Below are 26,794 nucleotides of genomic sequence, written 5' to 3' on the forward strand. Positions count from 1 at the left end.
TCCGTCTTTTTTTTTTTGAGACAAACAACGACTCCGTCGAAGCCTTGCTTATTGGGCCGGCCCTGCCCATGTTTCGCTTGGGCTTGTTGACCGGGGGGAGACGACGCCGCCGCCGAAAGGCGACGAGCCGCACCACCACCTGGCACCCCACGCCCCACGCGTCCGCTCTCCAGGCTGCTCGCCCTCCCTGCATGGCGGCGTGGGCGCGGCGCGGCGCCTACTTTACCCCGCACCCCGCGCCGCTCTTCTCGCCCGTACGTTCCGGCTCCCCCGCGCGGTGCTCTTAGACAGTAGTGCTACTGCGACCTCACCTGCGCAGACCGATGGCGCCGCGGTGGTGCTTCGCGTTGCTCCTGCTGCTGTGTGCGGCGGCCGACGCCTCGAAGGGGAAGTGGGACCCGGTGATCCGGATGCCGGGGGAGGAGGAGCCCGCCACGGGCGACGAGAGCTCCGAGAAGGGGGAGGACGGCGTCGGGACGAGGTGGGCGGTACTCGTCGCCGGATCCTCCGGCTACGGAAACTACAGGCACCAGGTGAGCAGCTGACCGCAGTCGGAGATCATCGGCGTGGTGATGCGTGCGTTGTTGTTGTTGCGTACGTAGTTCGATTTGGCTGGAAACGAGATGAGCGTGACAGCTGAAGGATTGGCGGTTTGTGGAAGTTCTCTTGCGGCAATCAGTGCGCAGTTCTGAATATTGCCGATATTATTGCTGTTGAGAAGTTGGAGATCGCAGATTTGGAGTTTTACATGTTCAATTTTGGCGGTCATGGGTTGATCGGTGACCCAAAAGCTCAAAGCTTAACTCTCCTCCCCCCCCCCCCCCCCCCCCCCCAAGTTCTGAAATCAACACAGTTGTTGGTACTCGGCGGCAGGTGCAGAACTTGACAACTCCCAAGGTTTTCCTAGATAACTATACTTAAGAATCACAAGAATCTCCAAATAGGGACATTTGATGGTCTAATTCGTATCCTGCTACCCCCAACTGCAGTTGTCTGTTTGTTAGGAAGCTCCAGACAGTGATGTTTTGTTTTGCTTCTTCTCTTGATCTTTTCAGGAGAGATTCAGTGTCGGTAGCAACTTGATTCATAATGGGGAAATGGTTTCTGATTTTCTGTGTTAGGGTAGAAACGAGATAAATTTTGCCACTGAAAAATAATGGTGATGCTGGACAGAATTTAGATGACAAAAGAAATAAGAGCTAGATTTCATTATGTGGATACTTGCACCTTTAATCAGATCACTAGTGTACACTGGAATTTTGTAGCAGTCTTGAAAGCCTGATTGAACATTTTGCCTGTGGGTAAAACAAGGACCCTGATAAGTGCCACACCCACACGTTTGGCACAAACACATGGCAACTCCGAATGTTTTTTATGGCATGTTTAGGAATGCGAGGATGGCAACTTCTTTTCGGATGACAAGTTTCAGTTTTGTTTTTGGTTTTCGGATGGCAACTTTAGTTGTAAAAAACATCAGGGCCGAGTGCTTCGTGCCACACATGTGGCACTTATTATTTGGGTAAAATAATGTGTGCTTACATGTTGCTTTGGTTCGAAACTAAGGAGATACCATGAAGTAGCTATGTTTCGTGGACCATTTGTTGAACTCTTGATTTATTCTTGGTGTGTTGCTGTTGCAGGCCGATATATGCCATGCCTACCAGATATTGAGAAAAGGAGGCGTAAAAGAGGAGAACATCGTGGTGTTTATGTATGATGACATTGCCAACAACCTTCTCAACCCGAGGCCAGGGGTTATCATCAATCACCCAGAGGGCGAAGATGTATATGCTGGCGTTCCAAAGGTATGACCTGCGAGCTTAACTTGGAGTTGAACATTAGGATCACTAGTCATCAACCAACGCATTTCCATGAGCTAGTTTGTATGATATTATATTACATTTAATCGTGTATATTCAAAATTATTAAATTAAGTACTCCCTCTGTTCCTAAATATAAGCCCTTTTATAGATTTCAATACGAACTACATACGGATTATATAGACATATTTTAGAGTGTTGATTCACTCATTTTGCTCTGTATGTAGTCCATATTGGATTCTCTAAAAAGGCTTATATTAGGTCCGGTGGGAGTAGTTCGCAGAAGAACAATTTTAGATTTACTAAGATATGAAATATTGTCAGGAGAAATTTAAAATTAGAATGTAGCAAAATCTCCAAAATAGCATTGCATGTGGGCTAATGTATGCTGTTGTGTGCATTCATAACTCAGCCTCAACATTGTGAGTAACTTATTTTGTGTTCTACTCCCTCCGTTCCTAAATATTTTCTTTCTAGAGATTTCAACAAGTGACTACATATGGAGCAAAATGAGTGAATCTACACTCTAAAATATGTCTATATACATCTGTATGTGGTAGTCCATTTGAAATCTCTAAAAGACAAATATTTAGGAACGGAGGGAGTAGCTATTAGCTACTTACATGATGACAGTCTTACCATTATTTTTGTCTCCTGAATCCTGATGGGAATCACTAATATATTCATGGGGAATAAACAGGCATGCTGTTAGGCGAATACTTCTATGTAGGTTGTTCCCTTGCAGTCTATTGATTTCGCCAGTTAAGTTGTTTGGCTTCGTCAATTACAGCACGTGCCTTTTACGCCTCAGGCCCCTGCCCGGGCAACCTGGGGCTTGGCTATGCCCCTGGTTGTGGGGGCTGTGTGTGTTTCGGTGTACTTGTAGGACTGTTCTACAGAAACTTAACTATCACTGCATCAAGACACAAAAGAAATAGTTCAATATCGGCATGTTCTTTTTGAGCTTCATATGGCTTAAGAATTGTGTATGGTAGAAGTACAGAACATATCTATTGCCCTTCTCTCAAGTTCGATGAAGATATGCATTATAATTTCAGGACTACACCGGAGAGGCAGTTACTGCTAAGAACTTCTATGCAGTTCTCTTGGGCAACAAAACTGCGGTCACTGGAGGGAGTAAGAAGGTCATAGATAGCAAACCAAATGACCATATATTTATCTACTACTCAGATCACGGGGGTCCCGGAGTCCTTGGTGTGTGGAAGTTATACCCGCTGCTTTGTTGTATTAGTTAGTTTTGTTCATCTTGTGTATTGACTTTTGCAAGTTTCAGGTATGCCCAACCTGCCATATCTCTATGCTGCTGATTTTATCAAGGTCTTACAAGAAAAACATGCATCCAATACCTATGCAAAAATGGTAATGCTGCCCATAGTTACTTGTTTGTGGTAACCGTGGCCTGTTTGACTGAAATCAGTGCTATAATTGGCAGGTTATATATGTGGAAGCTTGTGAAAGTGGCAGTATTTTTGAGGGTTTGATGCCTGCAGACCTCAATATTTATGTCACAACAGCATCTAATGCAGAAGAAAGCAGCTGGGGTACATACTGCCCAGGAATGGAACCATCGCCTCCTTCTGAGTATATTACCTGCTTAGGTGATCTCTACAGTATTTCTTGGATGGAAGACAGGTCTGTAACTCGTAACCTAAATTCACAATGGCAAGATTAATTTACAGAGTACCAGTGTTTAGCAGAATAGGGTACAACGACCAGCAGCTGATGAGTTATATTTTGGTTGCATTACTTTGCACTGCATAGTTCCTCGAGGAGGATTTTGTAACAAGTCATGTCCATTCCTTCCTTTAGTTCTGAAGTACATGACATAGAACCTGCGAATCCAGATTACACAAGTCTGCTGAAGAATCTGTTTGTATGCTAAGCATTCACTTAATGACGTGTTTGGTTATCTCCATGCTATTTTACAGTGAGACTAATAATCTGAAGGAGGAGACAATCAAGAAGCAGTATGAAGTGGTGCGGATTTATTTGCCTTTTTACCATTGTCATTTGTAATTGTAAAGGTCCTGGTACTGAAAGTTTCATGTGCAGGTAAAGAAGCGAACCTCAGACATGAACAGCTATAGTGCCGGTTCTCATGTTATGGAGTATGGCGACAAGACCTTCAAGGATGAGAAGCTTTACCTTTATCAAGGTTTCAATCCTGCAAACACCAACATTACAAACAAGCTATTTTTGCAAGCCCCAAAGGCTGCAATCAACCAAAGAGACGCAGATCTTCTTTTCTTGTGGAGGAGGGTATGTTTCAGTGTTATGAAGTCTTTCAGTTGGTTTGCTAACCTCTTCAACACTAATTGCAGTAATAGACTTCTGTTTCAGAAGGATGATTTACCTCAACTAAGCAGTCTACTGTCTATCGATTTGAGCTTTTTGTTACATTTTCCCTTGTGCAAGAGATTAAACTAGCATGAAAAGTTGAGGTTGATACGTTATTTGTGCGTTATACTGGTTCTTATTTGGAACCATCTAAAATATCTTGGGTAGGTTTGTAGCATTCTTATGTCAGGGGATGTCATATCTCACTATTTTGTGTTTCTTAGGTCCATTGATGATTTGTTGTCTACACTTGATATATCAGTTGCTATTTCTTGTTTACAGGAAATTCTCCATTTTAGTTGTACTTACTAGTGAGCTACTTGCATCGGAACCTATAGCACTGTGTCTGCGATTGATTAGTATTTTTGTTTAGTATCAGCCTCTGCCTTATGTGCCTATGTTAGCTGAAGGTATTTTGGTTTGGTTTCAGTATGAGCTGCTACATGAAAAGTCTAAAGAGAAGGCGAACGTTCTGAGGGAGATCAGTGAGACAGTCGCCCACAGGAAGCATCTTGACAACAGCATTGATTTTATTGGGAAGCTCCTATTTGGCTTCGAGAATGGACCTTCGGAGCTTCAAGCTGTCAGACCTTCTGGGAAGCCTCTAGTGGACGACTGGGATTGCCTGAAGAGGATGGTAAGTAGGAGACTCTTGTGTTGTGTACACCTGCATAGTTTCAGCTCAGTCAATTTAATGTTGATGATGATTTGACTCTTGAGCGGCTTCTTCAGGTGCGGATCTTCGAGTCTCATTGCGGATCGCTCACTCAGTACGGTATGAAGCACATGCGAGCTTTCGCAAATATATGCAACAATGGTGTTTCCGGCACAACGATGAAGGAAGCAAGCATCGGTGCTTGCGGCGTTCAGAACTCCGCGAGATGGAGCACGTTGATCCAAGGGTACAGCGCTTGATCAACCAACCTGCTGAGGTGCATGCTAGTATGTTGTTACTTGTCCTCGGCTTATGTGAATATGTAGTATTGTATGGGGCTATTAGTAGTGTATCATCATCAAAATAACCTTTAGGCCGACTATATAAGAATGTGGCCATGTACGTTGCTTTAGCTGTGTGATGTATATTATACCACGTACTATTAATCGTGCATGGTGTGTGGTTAGCTGAACAACCAAGTAATGCGTTCACAAGCAGACCTCTCTTTCTTGTCTTAATTATTCAAGAGCAGTTTCCTCTCTCAAAGTAAAATAGGAAAAACCGAGGCAATACTTCTGAGACAACTTGAAGATCAGTGGATCTATGGAAGTGCGAATGTGCAGCCTTTGCTGGGTTTTTCCTTGAACTTCTGATGCCATGTTGTCGTCCTGCTCCTCTAGTCTCTAATGCTGTAGCTGGATGTAACCTGGGCCGTGTGGGCTTCTAGCCTGCATTGCATTGGAAAAATGGTTAACTGTGCCCGACGGTACTTGATGCGGTAACCTCCTCTTCCTTTTCTCATTTCTGGGCTTGGGTGACAAAACCCCAACAATCACAAGTGAAGTTTGGTAGAAAAGAAAAACTAAAGTTTGGTCTGACATAATTTAGAGGACTTACATGCTTTGGTGAGGAAAGAGATGAACACCACCAGGAGTGCTAGCCCGGCCAAGATCCCAATTATTATGGCCACGGTCCTCCCAAATTCGTCTCCCGAATAGTCTGTCGCCGAGCCAAGCAGATTAATAAGTCCAAAATAAACAAGTGCAGCACTCACACAAAGTGATCCTTTGCTCACAGGGAATATTATCAGTACGAGTAGGGTAGCTTCTATGTATCATTTGATCAGTAAATTTGTACTGAACACGTCGGTGTGTGTAAAGCGCCATGATATGAAGTCACCCCCCCACAACCATGTTTACCAGTAATCACATCTAATCTTGTTGCGAACCCCACCATTACCTCACTCACATCTAACAAAACGATAGTTTGGAATATATTCCGCTTGTCCTCCTCTTTATAAACTTTGGATTGGAAGTTTACCAATTCGGAATATATGCTCGTTGCAATTGCCCCATGCCCTCCATATCACCTTTTGACTGATCATCACTAATAATAGTTCTATAGTGGTCTCCAGTTGCATCTGACGACCAATTCGCGCATCCGGTGGGGCCATGGTATGCATGTTCTCTAAATTTTTCACTGTTGTTTAATCTCGTAGATTTGAATTGATGTGTATGTCTCGAACTTCATTGATAAAACGAAGTTAAACGTTAGGATTTTTAAGAAAATCAGTTTTTTTTTTGAGAAAAAAGGGCTAAAAATTAACTTGTCAAGGAAATGAAGGAGTTGTTGTGATCTGTTGAAGCTGAAGATGGTTTTACTCTTCCCCCGCAAAAAGAAAAGAGAAGAAGAAGATGGTTTTACTCCTACAGCGATACTTAACATAGTTGGCATTGTACCACGTACGCAGACGTATTCCTAAGAAAATACGTACCCTGTGAAGAGCGGAAGTCGTGTCCGTTTTGCCAGTACTTGACGTAGCACTGCTCCAGGTAGACGTCGGCGGCCAGCGCGGAGCCGCACGTGCCCTTGAGCTGCACCACCGCCTGCGCCAGGCACGCGGCGCAGTCCGGCGCCGCGATGTCGCCGAGGCACTGCGCCACCCCCTGCACCGTGCCGGAGGCGGTCAGCTTGTACCCCGTCGCGGCCTGCGCCTGCAGCTCCCTGAGCACGGCGTCGCGGCTCTTGAGGAACCCGGCGTCCTCGCTGCTGCTGGAGCTGCACTTCCGGTACGCGACGGTGTTGTCGGCCCGGCCGACGAAGTCGCTGGCGTCGTACCGCACGTAGCAGCCGTCCACCTGCAGCGACGCGGCGTACGAGTTGGCGCACACGGCGCCCAGGCGCGCCACCGTCTCCCGCACGCACGCCACGCACTCGCCGCGGCTCAGGTCGCCGCGGCACTGGTACAGGCCGTACGCGGCCGTGCGGACAGCCTCCGCCTGGCCGACGCCGCCGCCCGCGGTGAAGCTGTTGTAGGTGGCGCCGGAGGACGCGGTGGAGGCGATGGAGGCGAGGAGGGAGGCGAGGTTGCTCTGGAAGGCGGTATCGCGCTCGTACTTGGACGGCGAGCACCCGGCGTAGATGAACGCGCCCGTCGCGGCCTGCGCGACGGCCGTCGGTGCGGCGTGGAGGTGGAGGAGTAGCGTGATGGCGACGAGGGCGCGGAGCTGAGGCATGGGTGACTGGGTGAGGCAGTGGCCTAGACAGTAACAGGGCACGTACACGCGCACGAGCTAGCTCTGGATTTGGTCCGATTCGCAGCTGGGCGCGCGTGTCGTGGATGGCCTTGTGATTGTGGGCAAGAGATGCATATACGTTCGAGGTACAACGATATATCCGGCCGAAACGGTCGGTGCGGTGCCGCTCGTATCAGAGAGAGATTCTTGTACGCCGTCGAGGTCGAAACTCGAGCTCATAAACAAGAGGGCATGGTGGGCTTTCAGCAATACTTTGCTGGCATTTCTTTTCTTAACATTTACTCCTTCCGTTTCATAATTTTATAGTGGTTTTACTTCAAAACGATATTTTTTTCGGGGCTTTACTTCAAAACGACAAAAATTATGAAACTTGGGCCGGTTGTGCAGGCTTACAAGGTTCGGTCCACGCCGTGCGGCCGAAACGTTTGCACCTACCAACTCCAGAACCTCTCAAAAAACAAAAAGCGAGAGCAACTAATTAACGAGCGCTCCTTCAGGAGGCTCACAATGATCAGCGTCACTTGGCGTGCTCTCGGCCGCCCGTCACGTGTCGCGTTCTAGGCGCTCCCTCCGAATTTTGTTTGTTTTTTCGCACGTGTTTTCGGCTTTCTAAACAGTTTTTTTTGGGGGTTTTCGACGTTTTGGGTTTCCACCGGTCTCCTTTAGAAAAAAAAATTAAAAAAAAATTGCGCAAAAAAACACGCTTTTTTTCGCAAGTCACGGCCGTGACTTTCGGAAACAAAAAAAACATGTTTTCTGTTTCTTTTTCCTTCCGCGAGAGGCACGATTTTGCTTTCAAGAGAGGCAAGACCGTGCCGCTCGAAAACGGAAAAAAAAAGTGTTTTTTGTTTTTTCCATTCCGCGGGAGACACGGTTGTGCTTTCACGAGAGGCACGGCCGTGCCTCTCGAAAACGAAATAAAAAATGTGTTTTTTTTCTTTCACGAGAGGCATGGTTGTGCTTTCGCCAGAGGCACAGCCGTGCCTCCTCGGAAACGAAAAAAAAACGTGTTTTCTCTTCTTCTTTTTCGTTCCGCGAGAGGCATGGTTTTGCTTCCGCAAGAGGCACGGTTGTGATTCTGCGAGAGGCACGGTTTTGCTTTCGCGAGAGTCACGGTTGTGATTCCACGAGAGGCATGGGCGTGCCTCTTTCGGGAAGGGAAAAACCATGTGCTCCCGGTTCGTTTTTTTCGTCTGGGTTTTTTCGTGAAAAATGGTTTGTCAAAACCTATTAACGTGGGATTTAATTTTGAAGATCTCGACGTGAGGAATCTAACGGTGAAAACGGTTTGTGTTGAAAAAATGTGAAAATTACTACGAGATTTAATCCAAATAAACAGAAGATAAATCATGACCGCAGTAGCAGAGATTGAACTAATTATGCGAACTAGCATAGCATATGAACAGATCACATCTAGAGCACATACTAGAAATATGAATTCTACCACGATCTCGAACAGGAAGGATAGAATCACATACGATGCAGCGGGAGCAGCACCGCCGGTGTTGACGTTGTCGCCCATGTCGTCGAGGATGAGGTTGCCGAGGTCGGGGAAGAAGTCGTCGTTCGCGAAGTCGTCACTGCCAGCAGTCGCGCGAGTGCGCTCCCCAAAAACCTGATCGCCCCTCTCCCGTACAGGATCACGAAAGGCGGGGTTCCGGAGGCTTGTTGTCCCTTCTCCCGATGCACGCCGAAAGGAGGGATGGAGAAGACTTGCTTGACGGCGCAATGATCTGGAATGGTGGTGAGAAACCATACGAAGCGGCGATGGCTAGGGTAGACGTCTGCCTGACTATATAGTGCGGGCCGGGTAGGTTGTGGGAGTAAACCCCACGTCCGAGTTATCACGATCCAAAAGAATCGGAAACGGTTCAGTAATTAACGCGTCCGTTAATTATTAATTAATGACTCATTAATTTTCCCGAACAGCAAAAATATAGACAACGTGCATAGCTCTGTCCTCGGCTCGGCTCAATCCCGCAACCCACAGCGCATCGTGACGAGGCGTGGCGTGGCGAGGCGAGCAAGGAGGAGGAGCGCGCGTGTAGGTCTCCTCTTCTCATGCTCATACAAGTGGTAGAAGAGCTCACCTCATAAAGAGGTGCAAGTCTCTCTCAACTTCCGTGGTGGGACTAAACTCTAGTCTCACTCACTCCACTCACATGTGTGCATGAATGGGCCAAGAGAATTTCAGAATTTTAGTTGGGCTTTGGGCCAAAGGCCTACTAGCAAAATTTCAACAATCCCCCACAAAGTCTCATTGGCACATCTCATCATTTAGTTTCAAAACATTAATTATATACCGGTGCTTAGTGGAGATTGTGAAGTTGAACTTCCACTTAGAGTTTTATGCTACACTAGATCACAACTTGAATAGTGGACTATGCCTTGAACTATAAGTTTTCTCTGAAACTAGTTTCACACAAATTTTTGACCGATACTGGGCTGCCGCAAGGCTTCCCCGCGGATGGAGCGTATACGTCATACTCGAGGGCCTTTCATGAATTTATTAGAGAACACCCAATTCTCACAGACTGCGACGTTAACAGTCAAATTTATATAGGTGTGTTCCTTAGGAGATGTTCTGTAGGACAACATCTCTGCTTACCCGAATAAGCCACTTGGAACACATTAAGATAAGTATCAACCTGCCATGCAGATCAGGAGAGTATTGCATCTTCACGGAGTGGGATAATTAATATAGGGATACTCTCCTCACAGCTGACCAACAGCTTGTCTCCCACTTCTACTTCACGGGATCTCCGATCACATAGAGTGGGTTACCACTATGGACAACTCATGCGGTGGGTCTCGGACCCATCTCCATCGATGCATTGTCTATCACATTACGTGATAAACCCTTTGTGAAGGGATCTGCCAAGTTTTTCGACGTTTGGATATAATCCAACGTAATAACTCCGGAGTTCCTCAATTTTCTGACATATTTTAGTCTCCTCTTCACATGCCTTGAGGACTTCATATTGTCTTTAGAACTGTTTATCTTGACGATAACAGTTTGATTATCACAGTTCATCGGGATAGGGGGGTATTAGTTTTTCAACCATAGGTAAGTCCATCAAGAGCTCACGAAGCCACTCTGCTTCAACAGTGACAGTGTCTAATGTTGTGAGTTCTGCTTCCATAGTTGACCTCGTTAAGATGGTCTGCTTGCAAGACTTCCAGGAAACAGCGCCACCACCAAGTGTAAAAACATAACCACTTGTGGCCTTAATCTCATCAGCATCACATATCCAGTTTGAGTCACTATAACCCTCCAGTACCCTTGGATACCCTGTGTAGTGAATCCCATAGCTCGCAATGCCTTTCAAATAGTGCATAACTCTCTCAAGCACATGCCAATGATCATCTCCTAGTTTTGACAGAAACCGACTCAGCTTGCTCGCAGCAAAAGAGATGTCGCCAAATACATAAGTGAGCCAATAATCTGAGAATACCTCAGTTGATCTCTAGCAATCTGTCGATTCTTTCGAAGCAACACACTAGTATCATATGGAGTTGGAGAAGGCGTGCGGTCGCTATACCCAAAATGACTCAAGACCTTTTCCACATAGTGAGACTGAAGCAGTGTGATCCCACCATTCATATCTCTCAACAGCTTGATGTTTAAGATAACATCAGCTACTCCTAGGGTGCATGACCATACAAGATATTACTCATATAAATAGAATAACCATTATTCTCTGATTTAAATGAATAACCGTCTCGCATCAAACAAGAACTAGATGTAATGTTCATGCTCAATGCTAGCACCAAATAACAATTATTCAAGTCTAAAACTAATCCCGAAGGTAGATGTAGAGGTAGCGTGCCGATGGCGATCACATCGACTTTGGAACCATTTCCTACGCACATCGTCACCTCGTCCTTAGCCAATCTTTGCTTAATTCGTAGTCCCTGTTTCGAGTTGAAAATATTAGCAACAGAACCAGTATCAAATACCCAGGTGCTACTACGAGTTTTAGTAAGGTACACATCAATAACATGTATATCACATATACCTTTGTTCACCTTGCTATCCTTCTTATCCGCCAAATACTTGGGGCAGTTCCGCTTCCAGTGACCAGTTTGTTTGTAGTAGAAGCACTCAGTCTCAAGCTTAGGTCCAGACTTGGGTTTCTTCTCTTGAGCAGCAACTTGTTTGTCGTTCTTCTTGAAGTTCCCCTTCTTCTTCCCTTTACCCTTTTTCTTGAAACTGGTGGTCTTGTTGACCATCAACACTTGATGCTCCTTTTTTATTTCTACCTCCGCAGCCTTTAGCATCACGAAGAGCTCGGGAATTGTCTTATCCATCCCTTGCATATTATAGTTCATCACAAAGCTCTTGTAGCTTGGTGGCAGTGATTGAAGAATTCTGTCAATGACACTATCATCCGGAAGATTAACTCCCATTAGGCCCAATATTACTCCCGGGGGGGGGGGGTCCGGTAACCCCCCGGTACTCCGGTATATGTCCGAAACCTCCCGAAACACTTCCGGTGCCCAAACATAGTCGTCCAATATATCGATCTTTATGTCTAGACCATTTCGAGACTCCTCGTCATGTCCGTGATCATATCCGGGACTCCGAACTACCTTCGGTACATCAAAACACATAAACTCAATACCGATCGTCACCAAACTTTAAGCGTGCGGACCCTACGGGTTTGAGAACTATGTAGACATGACCGAGACACGTCTCCGGTCAATAACCAATAGCGGAACCTGGATGCTCATATTGGTTCCTACATATTCTACGAAGATCTTTATCGGTCAAACCGCATAACAACATACGTTGTTCCCTTTGTCATCGGTATGTTACTTGCCCGAGATTCGATCGTCGGTCTCTCAATACCTAGCTCAATCTCATTACCGGCAAGTTTCTTTACTCGTTCCGTAGTGCATCATCCTGTGACTAAACCATTAGTCACATTGCTTGCAAGGCTTCTAGTGATGTGCATTACCGAGAGGGCACAGAGATACCTCTCCGACAATCGGAGCGACAAATCCTATTCTTGATCTATGCCAACTCAACAAACACTATTGAAGACACCTGTAGAGCACCTTTATAACGACCCAGTTACGTTGTGACGTTTGGTAGCACACAAAGTGTTCCTCTGGTATCCGGGAGTTGCGTAATCTCATAATCATAGGAACATGTATAAGTCATGGAGAAAGCAATAGCAGTAAACTAAATGATCAAGTGCTAAGCTAACAAAATGGGTCAAGTCAATCACATCATTCTCCTAATGATGTGATCCCGTTAATCAAATGACAACTCATGTCTATGGCTAGGAAACTCAACCATCTTTGGTCAACGAGCTAGTCAAGTAGAGTCATACTAGTGAGACTATGTTTGTCTATGTACTCACACATGTATTATGTTTCCGGTTAATACAATTCTAGCATGAATAATAAAAATTTATCATGATATGAGGAAATAAATAATAACTTTATTATTGCCTCCAGGGCATATTTCCTTCACCGGCAACTCTGTCCCCTCTAGTTTATCCTCCGCCATAGTTTCCGTAGTGCTTAGGCGAAGCCCTGCGGAGATTGTTCTTCACCACCACCGTCACCACACCGCCGTGCTGCCAGAACTCATCTACTACTTCGTCTCTCTTAATAGATCAAGAAGGAGAGGACGTCATCGAGATGAACGTGTGCTGAACACGGAGGTGTCGTACGTTTGGTACTTGATCAGGACGGATCGTGAAGGTGTACGACTACATCAACCGTATTGATAAACGCTTCCGCTTAACGATCTTCAAGGATATGAAGATGCTCTTCCCTCTTGTAACTACACATCTTCATGGATAGATCTTGCGTGTGCGTAGATTTTTTTTGTTTTCCATCCAACGTTTCCTAACACTCTTGTGTCCCCAACACACCAAATACAATGGTAAATTGTGTAGGTGCACTAGTTCGGCGAAGAGATGGTGATAAAAGTGTAGTAATGACAGTAGATATTGATTTTTGTGATAGGAACAATAAAAAACAGCAATGTAGCAAGTAACAAAAGTGAGCACAAACGGTATTGCAATTCTTGAAAATGAGGCCTAGGGTCCGTACTTTCGCTAGTGTAATCTCTCAACAGTGCTAATATAATTGGATCATATAACCATCCCTCAAAGTGCGATGAATATCACTCAAAAGTTCTTATCTAGCGGAGAACATAAGAAGAAAATGTTTGTAGAGAAACAATGCAGGATTTGTGATTCACACCACACTTGGGGCGGCCCTTGTATTCACAATATATATGATTACATGCCTTGGTAATCAAGGTGAATCAAAGGAAATCCTCAACCGAATCATACAACAATATTCGGTGGGATATTGTGCTAGTTTCCTATTACAAGAAATATAGACAAAAGGAATACTTTAACACCCCCCTCAGCTTGTGCGTCGTACGGAAACAAGCATAAGATGGAACGAAACTCAGCTGTGAGGGCAATCCTTTTGTCATGATGTCAGCGTACTGATGCGAGGATGGCACATGAAGGACCTGGACCTCCCAAGCAACACCTTCTCCTGAATGAAGTGGATATCAATCTCAATGTGCTTGGTACGACGATGCTGGACCAGATTAGAGGCCATGTAGACAGTACTAATGTTGTCACAGAAGACAACAGTGGCAGACGTTAGAGGGTGATGGAGCTCCCCAAGGAGCTGACGGATCCAAAATCACTCAACAACAACATGAGCAACGGCGCGATACTCCGCTTCGGCACTGGAACGAGACACAGTAGTCTGACGTTTAGACGACCAAGAGACAAGGTTGTCACCAAGATAGACGCAGTAGCCGGACGTAGAACGTTGGGTGTCAGGGCACCCAGCCCAATCTGCGTCAGAGTATGCAGTAAGTGCCGTGGAGGAGGATCTCAAGAGGTGCAAGCTGAGGTCTAGGGTTCCCTTTATGTACCAGGGAATGCGCTTAACCAAGTGCATATGAGGCTCTCTGGCGCATGCATGTATAAACAGGCCTGCTGAACAGCATGCGCGATATCCGGTCGCGTGAGCGTGAAATACTATAAGGCGCCAACGTAGCTCTGATACTCGATGGGATCACAGAGAAGAGGACCATCCTGAGATGAAAGTTTGCACTTAGTGTCAATCGGAGTGGCAGAGGAGTGACACTCAACCATGCTAGCGCGGTGAAGTAGCTCCAAGGCATACTGATAAAGGAAATATGCCCTAGAGGCAATAATAAAGTTATTATTTATTTCCTTATATCATGATAAATGTTTATTATTCATGCTAGAATTGTATTAACCGGAAACATGATACATGTGTGAATACATAGACAAACATATAATCACTAGTATGCCTCTACTTGACTAGCTCATTAATCAAAGATGGTTATATTTCCTAACCATAGACATGTGTTGTCATTTGATTAATGGGATCACATCATTAGGAGAATGATGTGATTGACATGACCCATTCCGTTAGCCTAGCACTTGATCGTTTAGTATATTGCTATTGCTTTCTTCATGACTTATACATGTTCCTGTAACTATGAGATTATGCAACTCCCGTTTACCGGAGGAACACTCTGGGTGCTACCAAACGTCACAACGTAACTGGGTGATTATAAAGGAGTACTACAGGTGTCTCCAAAGGTACATGTTGGGTTGGCGTATTTCGAGATTAGGTTTTGTCACTCCGATTGTCGGAGATGTATCTCTGGGCCCTCTCGGTAATGCACATCACTATAAGCCTTGCAAGCAATGTAGCTAATGAGTTAGTTACGGAATGATGCATTACGTAACGAGATTGAACTAGGTATTAGATACCGACGATCGAATCTCGGGCAAGTAACATACCGATGACAAAGGGAACAAAGTATATTGTTATGCGTTTTGGCCGATAAAGATCTTCGTAGAATATGTAGGAGCCAATATGGGCATCCAGGTTCCGCTATTGGTTATTGACCAAGAATAGTTCTAGGTCATGTCTACATAGTTCTCGAACCCGTAGGGTCCGCACGCTTAAGGTTTTGATGACAGTTATATTATGAGTTTATGCGTTTTGATGTACCGAAGGAGTTCGGAGTCCCGGATGAGATCGGGGACATGACGAGGAGTCTCGAAATGGTCGAGACGTAAAGATCGATATATTGTACGCCTATATTCGGAGTTCGGAAAGGTTCCGAGTGATTCGGGTATTTTTCGGAGTACCGAAGAGTTACGGGAATTCGCCGGGGAGTATATGGGCCTTATTGGGCCATACGGGAATAGAGGAGAGAGGCCAAAAGGAAGGAGGCCTGCGCCCCCCTCCCCCCTCTGGTCCGAAGCTTCTTCCTCTCCCCTTCTTTCCCCTTCTCCTACTCCAACAAGGGAGGTGGAATCCTACTAGGACTAAGGAGTCCTAGTAGGACTCCACACTTGGCGCGCCCCCTCCTAGGGCCGGCCTCCTGCCCCTTTGCTCCTTTATATACGGGGGCAGGGGGGCACCCCATGAAACACAAGTTGATCTACGGATCGTTCCTTAGCCGTGTGCGGTGCCCCCCTCCATCATATTCCATCTCGGTTATATCGTCGCGGAGTTTAGGCGAAGCCCTGCGCCGAAAGAACATCATCATCGTCACCATGCCGTCGTGCTGACGGAACTCATCCCCAACGCTTTGCTGGATTGGAGCCCGGGGAACGTCATCGAGCTGAATGTGTGCTGAACACGGAGGTGCCGTACGTTCGGTGCTTGGATCGGTCGGATGTGAAGACGTACGACTACATCAACCGCGTTGTCATAACACTTCCGCTTACGGTCGACGAGGGTACGTGGACAACACTCTCCCCTCTCGTTGCTATACCATCACCATGATCTTGCGTGTGCGTAGGAATTTTTTTGAAATTACTATGTTCCTCAACAGTGGCATCCGAGCCTGGTTTTATGCGTAGATGTCATATGCACGAGTAGAACACAAGTGAGTTGTGGGCGATACAAGTCATACTGCTTACCAGCATGTCATACTTTGGCTCACGGTATTGTGAGATGAAGCGGCCCGGACCGACATTATGCGTACGCTTACGCGAGACTGGTTTCACCGTTACGAGCACTCATGCTTAAAGGTGACTGGCGGGTGTCTGTCTCTCTCACTTTAGCTGAACCGAGTGTGGCTATGCCCGGTCCTTGCGAAGGTTAAAACAGCATTAACTTGACGAACTATCATTGTGGTTTTGATGCGTAGGTAAGAACGGTTCTTGCTCAGCCTGTAGCAGCCACGTAAAATTTGCAACAACAAAGTAGAGGACGTCTAACTTGTTTTTGCAGGGCATGTTGTGATGTGATATGGTCAAGACGTGATGCTATATTTTATTGTATGAGATGATCATGTTTTGTAACCGAAGTTATCGACAACTGGCAGGAGCCATATGGTTGTCGCTTTATTGTATGAAATGCAAACGCCCTATAATTGCTTTACTTTATCACTAAGCGGTAGCGATAGTCGTAGAAGCAATAGATGGCGTAAACGACAACGATGCTACGATGGAGATCAAGGTGTCGCGCCGGTGACGATGGTGATCACGATGGTGCTTCGGAGATGGAGATCACAAGCACAAGATGATGATGGCCATATCATATCACTTATATTGATTGCATGTGATGTTTATCCTTTATGCATCTTATCTTGCTTTGATTGACGGTAGCATTTTAAGATGATCTCTCACTAATTATCAAGAAGTGTTCTCCCTGAGTATGCACCATTGCGAAAGTTCTTCGTGCTGAGACACCACGTGATGATCGGGTGTGATAGGCTCTACGTTCAAATACAACGGGTGCAAAATAGTTGCACACGCGGAATACTCAGGTTAAACTTGACGAGCCTAGCATATACAGATATGGCCTCGGAACACGGAGACTGAAAGGTCGAACGTGAATCATATAGTAGATATGATCAACATAGTGATGTTCACCATTGAAACTACTCCATCTCACGTGATGATCGGACATGGTGTAGTTGATATGGATTACGTAATCACTTAGAGGATTAGAGGGATGTCTATCTAAGTGGGAATTCTTAAGTAATATGATTAATTGAACTTAAATTTATCATGTACTTAGTCCTGGTAGTATTTTGCAAATTATGTTGTAGATCAATAGCTTGCATTGTTGCTTTCATATGTTTATTTTGATATGTTCCTAGAGAAAATTGTGTTGAAAGAAGTCAGTAGCAATGATACGGATTGGATCCGTGATTTGAGGTTTATCCTCATTGCTGCATAGAAGAATTATGTCCTTAATGCACCGCTAGGTGACAGACCTATTGCAGGAGCAGATGCAGATGTTATGAACGTTTGGCTAGCTCAATATGATGACTACTTGATAGTTTAGTGCATCATGCTTAACGGCTTAGAATCGGGACTTCAAAGATGTTTTGAACATCATGGACCATATGAGATGTTCCAGGAATTGAAGTTAATATTTCAAGCAAATACCCGAGTTGAGAGATATGAAGTCTCCAACAAGTTCTATTGCTAAAAGATGGAGGAGAACCGCTCAACTAGTGAGCATGTGCTCAGATTGTCTGAGTACTTCAATCGCTTAAATCAAGTGGGAGTTAATCTTCCAGATAAGATAGTGATTGACAGAATTCTCTAGTCACCATCACCAAGTTAGTAGAACTTTGTGATGAACTATAGTATGCAAGGGATGACGAAAACGATTCTGAGCTCTTCGTGATGTTGAAATCAACGAAGGTAGAAATCAAGAAAGAGCATCAAGTGTTGATGATTGACAAGACCACTAGTTTCAAGAAAAGGGAAAGAAAGGGAAACTTCAAGTAGAATGGCAAACAAGTTGTCACTCCCGTGAAGAAGACCAAAGCTGGACCAAAGCCTGAAACTGAGTGCTTACACTGCAAAGGAAATGGTCACTGGAAGCGGAAATGCCCTAAATATTTGGTGGATAAGAAGGATGGCAAAGTGAACAAGGGTATATTTGATATACAGGTGTTTGATGTGTGCCTTACTAGTGTTTATAGTAACCCCTGAGTATTTAATACTTGTTCGGTTGCTAAAGATTAGTAACTCGAAACAGGAGTTACATAATAAACAGAGACTAGTTGAGGGGAAGTGACGATGAGTGTTGGAAATAGTTCCAAGATTGATATGATCATCATCACACACTCCCTATATTTTCGAGATTAGTGTTAAACCTAAATAAATGTTATTTAGCGTTTGCGTTGAGCATGAATATGATTTGATCATGTTTATTGCGATACAGTTATTCATTTGAAGTTAAAGAATAATTGTTATTCTGTTTACATGAATAAGACCTTCGATGGTTATACACCCAATGAAAATAGTTTGTTGGATCTCGATCGTAGTGATACACATATTCATAATATTGATGCCAAAAGATGCAAAGTTAATAATGATAGTGTAACTTATTTGTGACACTGCCGTTTGGGTCATATCGGTGTAAAGCGCATGAAAAAACTCCATAAAGATGGATTTTTGGAATCACTTGGTTATGAATCATTTGATGCTTGCGAACCGTGCCTTTTGGGCAAGATGACTAAAACTCCATTCTCCGGAACAATGGAACGAGCTACTGACTTATTGGAAATAATACATACCGATGTATGCGATCCGATGAGTGTTAAGGCTCGTGGCAAGTATCGTTATTTTCTAACCTTCACAAATGATTTGAGCAGATATGGGTATATCTACTTGATGAAACATAAGTCTGAAATAGTTGAAAAGTTCAAAGAATTTCAGAGTGAAGTGGAAAAATCATCGTAACAAGAAAAATAAAGTTTCTACGATCTGATCGTGGAGACGAATATTTGAGTTATGAGTTTGGTCTTCATTTGAAACAATGTGAAATAGTTTCGCAACTCACGCCATCTGGAACACCACAATGTAATGGTGTGTCCGAACGTCGTAATCGTACTTTACTAGATATGGTGCGATCTATGATGTCTCTTATTGGTTTACCACTATCGTTTTGGGGTTATGCATTAGAGACAGCTGCATTCACGTTTAATAGGGCACCATCTAAATCCGTTGAGACGACACCGTATGAACTATGGTTTAGCAGTAAACCTAAGCTGTCGTTTCTTAAAGCTTGGAGTTGCGATGCTTATATGAAAAAAGGTTTTCAACCTGATAAGCTCGAACCCAAATCGGAGAAGTGCGTCTTCATAGAATACCCAAAGGTAACTATTGGGTACACCTTCTATCACAGATCCGAAGGCAAGTTATTCGTTGCTAAGATGGATCCTTTCTAGAGAAGAAGTTTCTCTCAAAAGAAGTGAGTGGGAGGAAAGTAGAACTTGATGAGGTAATTGTACCTTCTCCCTTATTGGAAAGTAGTTCATCACAGAAATCAGTTCTAGTGATTACTACACAATTAGTGAGGAAGTTAATGATGATGATCATGAAACTTCGGATCAAGTTGCTGCCAAACCTCGTAGGTCTTCCAGAGTAAGATCCGCACCAGAGTGGTACGGTAATCATGTTCTGGAAGTCATGTTACTAGACCATGATGAACCTACGAACTATGAGGAAGCGATGATGAGCCCAGATTCCACGAAATGGCTTGAGGCCATAAAATCTGAGATATGATCCATGTATAAGAACAAAGTATGGACTTTGATTGACTTGCTCTGATCGGCAAGCCATGTTAAATAAATGGATCTTCAAGAGGAAGACGGACACTGATAGTAGTGTTACTATCTACTAAGCTCGACTTGTTGCAAAAGGTTTTCGACAAGTTCAAGGGGTTGACTACGATGAGACTTTCTCACCCGTAGCGATGCTTAAGTCTGTCCGAATCATGTTAGCAATTGCTGCATTTTATGATTATGAAATTTGGCAAATGGATGTCAAAACTGCATTCTTGAATGGATTTCTGGAAGAAGAGTTGTATATGATGCAGCCAGAAGGTTTTGTTAATCCTAAAGGTGCTAACAAAATGTGCAAGCTCCAGCGATCCATCAATGGACTGGTGCAAGCATCTCGGAGTTGGAATATACGCTTTGATGAGTTGATTAAAGCATATGGTTTTATACAGACTTTTGGAAAGGCCTGTATTTACAAGAAAGTGAGTGGGAGCACTACAACATTTCTGATAAGTATATGTGAATGACATATTGTTGATCGGAAATAATGTAGAATTATTCTGCAAAGCATAAAGGAGTGTTTGAAAGGAGTTTTTCAAAGAAAGACCTTGATGAAGCTGCTTACACATTGAGCATCAAGATCTATAGATATAGATCAAGACGCTTGATATGTTTTTTCAATAAGTACATACCTTGACAAGATTTTGAAGTAGTTCAAAATGGAACAGTCAAAGAAAGAGTTCTTGCCTGTGTTGCAAAGGTATGAAATTGAGTAAGACTCAAAACCTGACTATGGAAGAAAATAGAAAGAGAATGAAAAGTCATTCCCTATGTCTCAGTCATAGGTTCTATAAAGTATGCTAGCTGTGAACCAGACCTATTGTATACCTTGCTCTGTGTTTGGCAAAGGAATACAATTTTGATCTAATAGTAGATCACTGGACAGCGGTCAAGAATATCCTTAGTGAGGACTAAGGAGATGTTTCTCGATTATGGAGGTGATAAAAGAGTTCGTCGTAAAAGTTACATCGGTGCAAACTTTTACACTGATCCAGATGACTCTAAGTCTCAATCTGGATACATATTGAAAGTGGGAGCAATTAGCTAGAGTAGCTCCGTGCAGAGCATTGTAGACATAGAATATTTGCAAAATACATACGACTCTGAATGTGACAGACCCGTTGACTAAGCTTCTCTCACAAGCAAAACATGATCACACCTTAGTACTCTTTGGGTGTTAATCACATAGCGATGTGAACTAGATTATTGACTCTAGTAAACCCTTTGGGTGTTGATCACATGACGATGTGAACTATGGGTGTTAATCACATACAGATGTGAATATTGGTGTTGAATCACATGATGATGTGAACTAGATTATTGACTCTAGTGCAAGTGGGAGACTGAAGGAAATATGCCCTAGAGGCAATAATAAAGTTATTATTTATTTCCTTATATCATGATAAATGTTTATTATTCATGCTAGAATTGTATTAACCGGAAACATGATACATGTGTGAATACATAGACAAACATATAGTCACTAGTATGCCTCTACTTGACTAGCTCATTAATCAAAGATGGTTATGTTTCCTAACCATAGACATGTGTTGTCATTTGATTAATGGGATCACATCATTAGGAGAATGATGTGATTGACATGACCCATTCCGTTAGCCTAGCACTTGATCGTTTAGTATATTGCTATTGCTTTCTTCATGACTTATACATGTTCCTGTAACTATGAGATTATGCAACTCCCGTTTACCGGAGGAACACTTTGGGTGCTACCAAACGTCACAACGTAACTGGGTGATTATAAAGGAGTACTACAGGTGTCTCCAAAGGTACATGTTGGGTTGGCGTATTTCGAGATTAGGTTTTGTCACTCCGATTGTCGGAGAGGTATCTCTGGGCCCTCTCGGTAATGCACATCACTATAAGCCTTGCAAGCAATGTAGCTAATGAGTTAGTTACGGAATGATGCATTACGTAACGAGTAAAGAGACTTGCCGGTAACGAGATTGAACTAGGTATTAGATACCGACGATCGAATCTCGGGCAAGTAACATACCGATGACAAAGGGAACAAAGTATGTTGTTATGCGGTTTGACCGATAAAGATCTTCGTAGAATATGTAGGAGCCAATATGGGCATCCAGGTTCCGCTATTGGTTATTGACCAAGAATAGTTCTAGGTCATGTCTACATAGTTCTCGAACCCGTAGGGTCCGCACGCTTAAGGTTTCGATGACAGTTATATTATGAGTTTATGAGTTTTGATGTACCGAAGGAGTTCGGAGTCCCGGATGAGATCGGGGACATGACGAGGAGTCTTGAAATGGTCGAGACGTAAAGATCGATATATTGGACGCCTATATTCGGAGTTCGGAAAGGTTCCGAGTGATTCGGGTATTTTTCGGAGTACCGGAGAGTTACGGGAATTCGCCGGGGAGTATATGGGCCTTATTGGGCCATACGGGAATAGAGGAGAGAGGCCAAAAGGAAGGAGGCCTGCGCCCCCCCTCTGGTCCGAATTGGACAAGGGGTGCAGCCCCCCTTTCCTTCTTCCTCTCCCCCTCTTTCCCCTTCTCCTACTCCAACAAGGGAGGTGGAATCCTACTAGGACCAAGGAGTCCTAGTACGACTCCACACTTGGCGCGCCCCCTCCTAGGGCCGGCCTCCTGCCCCCTTGCTCCTTTATATACGGGGGCAGGGGGACACCCCATGAAACACAAGTTGATCTACGGATCGTTCCTTAGCCGTGTGCGGTGCCCCCCTCCACCATATTCCACCTCGGTCATATCATCGCGGAGTTTAGGCGAAGCCCTGCGCCGGAAGAACATCATCATCGTCACCACGCCGTCGTGCTGACGGAACTCATCCCCGACGCTTTGCTGGATTGGAGCCCGGGGAACATCATCGAGCTAAATGTGTGCTGAACACGAAGGTGCCTTACGTTCGGTGCTTGGATCGGTCGGATCGTGAAGACGTACGACTACATCAACCGCGTTGTCATAACGCTTCCGCTTACGGTCTACGAGGGTACGTGGACAACACTCTCCCCTCTCATTGCTATACCATCACCATGATCTTGCGTGTGCGTAGGAATTTTTTTGAAATTACTACGTTCCTCAACAACTGACGCTAAGAGAGAACCATGCCCAAGGATGTCCGAGTGACGGAGATGCCAAGGCACCAAGGTCCGTCATGGCGAACTCGGAGTGGAGCTGTTGTTTGAGGTGACATAATAGTTGATCCGTCGAGGCAGTGAGGACAATGTCGTCCACATACAATAGGAGATAAGCAAGGTCCATGCCGCGCCTGTAGATGAAGAGGGACACATCCGACTTGGAGGTGACAAAGCCAAGCTGATGGGAAAACAGGGCGAACCGGGGTTGGAGGCCAGGTGCGTTGTGGCTCCGGAGTCCATTACCCATTCACCTACTGTTGATGGAGTCACGACGTTGTTTAGTGCAGCGAGGAGGGCAGAGTAGTCCCAAGCCGGAGAGCTGCCGTAGGCAGGAGTGGGAGGTGGGTTGGTGCCGAAAGCTTGGCCGTGCAGCGGGGTGAGGGAGGTGAAAGCCTGGGCCGGCGGAAGGACGGGAGGTCGCGGCCCGAGGAGGCCAACACGTGTGTTGGGACTTCCTGTCGCCGTTCCCACCGCCAGAGCCCTTCTTCTTCTTCTTCTTCTTCTTCTTCTTCTTCTTCTTCTTCTTCTCCTTCTTCTTCTTCTTCTTCTTCTTCTTCTTCTTCTTCTTCTCCTTCTCCTCCTCCTCCTCCTCCTCCTCCTCCTCCTCCTCCTCCTTCTTCTTTCCAGTTGCAGTTGTTGCGGTGTCCCCCGGAGGTGTTCCTGTAGCGAGGGTCGTCGCTGCCGTGCCGAGCGCCATCTCCATAGTCTGGGCCGCGATGGTGTCCAGAGGAGGTGGAATCACTACCACCATGGGGAGGCACACCCCCATAGAGTGCCGTCTGGTGCCCAATCGCGACGAAATTCGCGAGCTGGGTCTCGTGGAGGGTCAACAGTGCTCTCGTCTGGCTGAACGAGGGAAGGGGGTTCTACATGGTGACAATCGTCGTGATGTCCGAAAATCACGGATTGAGACCACGAAGGCAATTGAGGACAAGTGTCTGGTCAGAGATGGGGGTGCCAACATCGCTGAGAGCATCAGAGAGCGCCTTCAAACGGTGGCAGTAAGCTGTGATGGAGAGCTCACCCTAGACGAGGTCCCAGAACTCCTCCTCAAGATAAACGACGCGTGTCATCTGATAGTCAAGAAACAGGTTGGTGATGAGTGTCCAAGTTTCTTGCGCCATCTGTTCCTCCGCCATGATTATGTCGAGGATTTCATCCGAGCTCGAACCATAGAGCCACGAGCGGACAATATAGTCCTCGCGAACCCATTCGACAGTGCGGTCCACCTCGGCATGGATTGTGTTGACGTGCGAGAGCGGACCGTACTTGCCAAGAAGCACGCGGATGAGCATCCTCCACTTGGTGAAGTTGGAGGCGTGGAGGTACAGTGTCACATGACATGGGTGCAGACGCTTGCGACGTTGATAGCGGGAGACGCAGCGGCGGGCATGACGGCGGTGACCACGGCATCGGTGGTGGAGTTCATGGTGGTGGGTAGGGTTGAGGTGGTGAGGGAGGACCTGGTGTTCATGGTTAGGCGGTGCTGCGAGGAGGCAGGGAGCGAGCGAGGCGATCAGGTAGGATCGTGTGTATCTGATACCAAGAAACAATGTAGGATTTGTGATTCACGCCACACTTGGGGCGGCCCTTGTATTCACAATATATAGGATTACATGCCTTGGTAATCAAGGTGAATTAAAGCAAATCCTCAACCGAATCATACAACAATATTTGGTGGGATATTGTGCTAGTTTCCTATTACAAGAAATACAAACAAAAGGAATACTTTAACATGTAGCTATTTTCTTTCCGATCGATCTATCCAAGAGTTCGTACTAAAATAATAACAAGTTATTCTTTCAGATTGATCTATCATGAGTTCATACTAAAATAACATTAAGTTGTTCTTTCCGATCGATCTATCAAGAGTTCATACTAAAATAACACCAAAGCAAATTCAGACTCATAATACTCAATCCAACACAAAGAACCTCAAAGAGTGCCCCAAGATTTCTACCGGAGAAATAAAAGACGAGAACGTGCATCAACCCCTATGCATAGATTACCCCAATGTCACCTCGGGAATCCACGAGTTGAGTGCCAAAACATATCTCAAGAAATCAATATAATACCCCATTGTCACCACAGGTATTCATATGCAAGACATATATCAAGTGCCCTCAAATCCACAAAAGTATTCAATCCGGTAAGAACGAAATCTCAAAGGGAAAACTCAATTCTTCACAACAAGATAGAGAGGGAGAAACACCATATGATCCAACTATATTAACAAAGCCTGCGATACATCAAGAGCGTGCTATCTAAAGAACACGCGCGAGAGAGAGAGAGAGAGTGATTAAACACATAACTACTAGTACAAACCCTTAACCCCGAGGGTGGACTACTCCCTAATCATCATAGAGACCATAGGGATGATGAAGATGGCCTCTGGTGATGATTTCCCCCTCCGGCAGGGTGCCAGAACGGGTTCCTGGTTGGTTTTTTGTGGCTACAGAGGCTTACGGCGGCGGAACTTCCGATCTAGGGTTATTTCTGGGTTTTTTGGTATTTATAGGATTTTTCAGTGTTGGAATCACGTGAGATGGACCTCGAGGTGAGCACAACCCACCTGGGCGCGCCTGGGCCTCCTGGCGTGACCAGGTGTCTTGTGCCCACCTCCTTCACCTTCTGGTCCTCCCATGAAGCTTCTAGTGCCTATTTTGTTCCAAAAAATCATCAAAAAGTTTCGTTGCATTTGGAGAACTTTTATTTCTGCACAAAAAACAACACCACGGTAGTTCTCCTGAAAACAGCGTCAATCCGGGTTAGTTCCATGCAAATCATACCAAAATCATATAAAATTGTTGTAAACATGGCATGAATACTTCATAAATTATAGATACGTTGGAGACGTATCACGCAACTCCTTGGAGATCAAGGTGGTGTGGTGGTGGTCTCCGGGTGGTGGCGACACTGTCAGTGGGCGTGCTGCAGTGCAGAGGCGGGGGCTTCGCGGGTCCATTTGGGCCCGGGCGGGCAAGTAGGGGCCTGGTGTGTCCCCCGCGGTCGCATCCGGTCGGTTACTGTGAGGGCGACGGAGGTTGTTCCCTTCCGCTTAACTGTGTTTCTATTGTCCCCGGTTTCGACGCCCCCTCCTCTTTCCTATTGGCCTCATGCCGATGACCACAGTGAGGCGTTGCGGAGGGCACTGTGGCCATGGTAGCGCATGCTGGTGGGAGGAAAGTTGGGTGGAGCACTCTGGATTGTTAGGGGCGGTGGTGATTTTTTGGGTTTGGGAGAAATCCCTATCGGCTTGTCCGGTTCCGACGCGGTGACGCCTACGGGTGCCGCCGTTCCTTCCTGAAGGGCCTCGGGTGTACCCCTTTCCCACTGCCCTCCGCGTACCGGGGGAAACCCTAGGACTCGTCCAGGCAGCAGCGACGGCGTTGTCGCTTTCCTTGTTGAAGGTGTTGCTCGGTACGCGGTGCTTTGAAGTGCTAGGAACGTAGTGGGACTTCTCCGGTGGGTCCAGCGGCTTCGATCTTCTTTGTTTTCGTCGACCTGACTCTGTTGGTATTTGTTTCTGTTTTCTTTCTCTCTTTTTTCTTTGGGCTTGCTTGTGCCACAACCCCGACGAGGTTGGTGTATCATGTGCTTGCTCGTTGCTTTATACTAATATAGAGCAAGGGGAAATCCTTTATCGTCGAACCCGCAAGCAAACGT

The 26,794-nt window shown here is 45.4% G+C and overlaps 2 protein-coding genes across 2 annotated transcripts; one reads left to right on the plus strand and one right to left on the minus strand.

Annotated features, from left to right (window-relative positions):
* The first annotated feature begins 63 nt into the window (after positions 1-63).
* Positions 64-6,115, plus strand: LOC123137786 (vacuolar-processing enzyme beta-isozyme 1-like). Its single transcript, NM_001405094.1, has 9 exons — positions 64-533; positions 1,641-1,805; positions 2,879-3,035; positions 3,115-3,200; positions 3,274-3,473; positions 3,770-3,818; positions 3,894-4,100; positions 4,609-4,815; positions 4,911-6,115. The coding sequence occupies exons 1-9, from the start codon at positions 324-326 to the stop codon at positions 5,091-5,093; spliced, it is 1,464 nt and encodes a 487-aa protein (NP_001392023.1). The 5' UTR covers positions 64-323; the 3' UTR covers positions 5,094-6,115.
* LOC123137787 (plasmodesmata-located protein 8) lies at positions 5,317-7,528 on the minus strand. Its single transcript, XM_044557633.1, has 3 exons — positions 6,608-7,528; positions 5,731-5,832; positions 5,317-5,561 (listed from the first exon to the last, which is right to left on the minus strand). The coding sequence occupies exons 1-3, from the start codon at positions 7,347-7,349 to the stop codon at positions 5,557-5,559; spliced, it is 849 nt and encodes a 282-aa protein (XP_044413568.1). The 5' UTR covers positions 7,350-7,528; the 3' UTR covers positions 5,317-5,556.
* Positions 7,529-26,794: the final 19,266 nt, after the last annotated feature.

The sequence above is a fragment of the Triticum aestivum genome, chromosome 6B (assembly GCF_018294505.1).
Source record: "Triticum aestivum cultivar Chinese Spring chromosome 6B, IWGSC CS RefSeq v2.1, whole genome shotgun sequence".
In the NCBI taxonomy this organism is placed as follows: Eukaryota; Viridiplantae; Streptophyta; class Magnoliopsida; order Poales; family Poaceae; genus Triticum; species Triticum aestivum.

What these genes read in the sequence shown, in the direction of transcription:
- LOC123137786 (NM_001405094.1), top strand. Translation starts at nt 324, where the DNA reads ATGGCGCCGCGGTGGTGCTTCGCGTTGCTCCTGCTGCTGTGTGCGGCG. An exon ending in ATTTCTTGGATGGAAGACAG is followed by an intron (nt 3,474 to 3,769) that starts GTCTGTAACTCG and finishes GCTATTTTACAG; the next exon opens with TGAGACTAATAATCTGAAGG. An exon ending in TTCTTTTCTTGTGGAGGAGG is followed by an intron (nt 4,101 to 4,608) that starts GTATGTTTCAGT and finishes GTTTGGTTTCAG; the next exon opens with TATGAGCTGCTACATGAAAA.
- LOC123137787 (XM_044557633.1), bottom strand. Translation starts at nt 7,349, where the DNA reads ATGCCTCAGCTCCGCGCCCTCGTCGCCATCACGCTACTCCTCCACCTC. An exon ending in CGACTTCCGCTCTTCACAGG is followed by an intron (nt 5,833 to 6,607) that starts GTACGTATTTTC and finishes GCTCGGCGACAG; the next exon opens with ACTATTCGGGAGACGAATTT.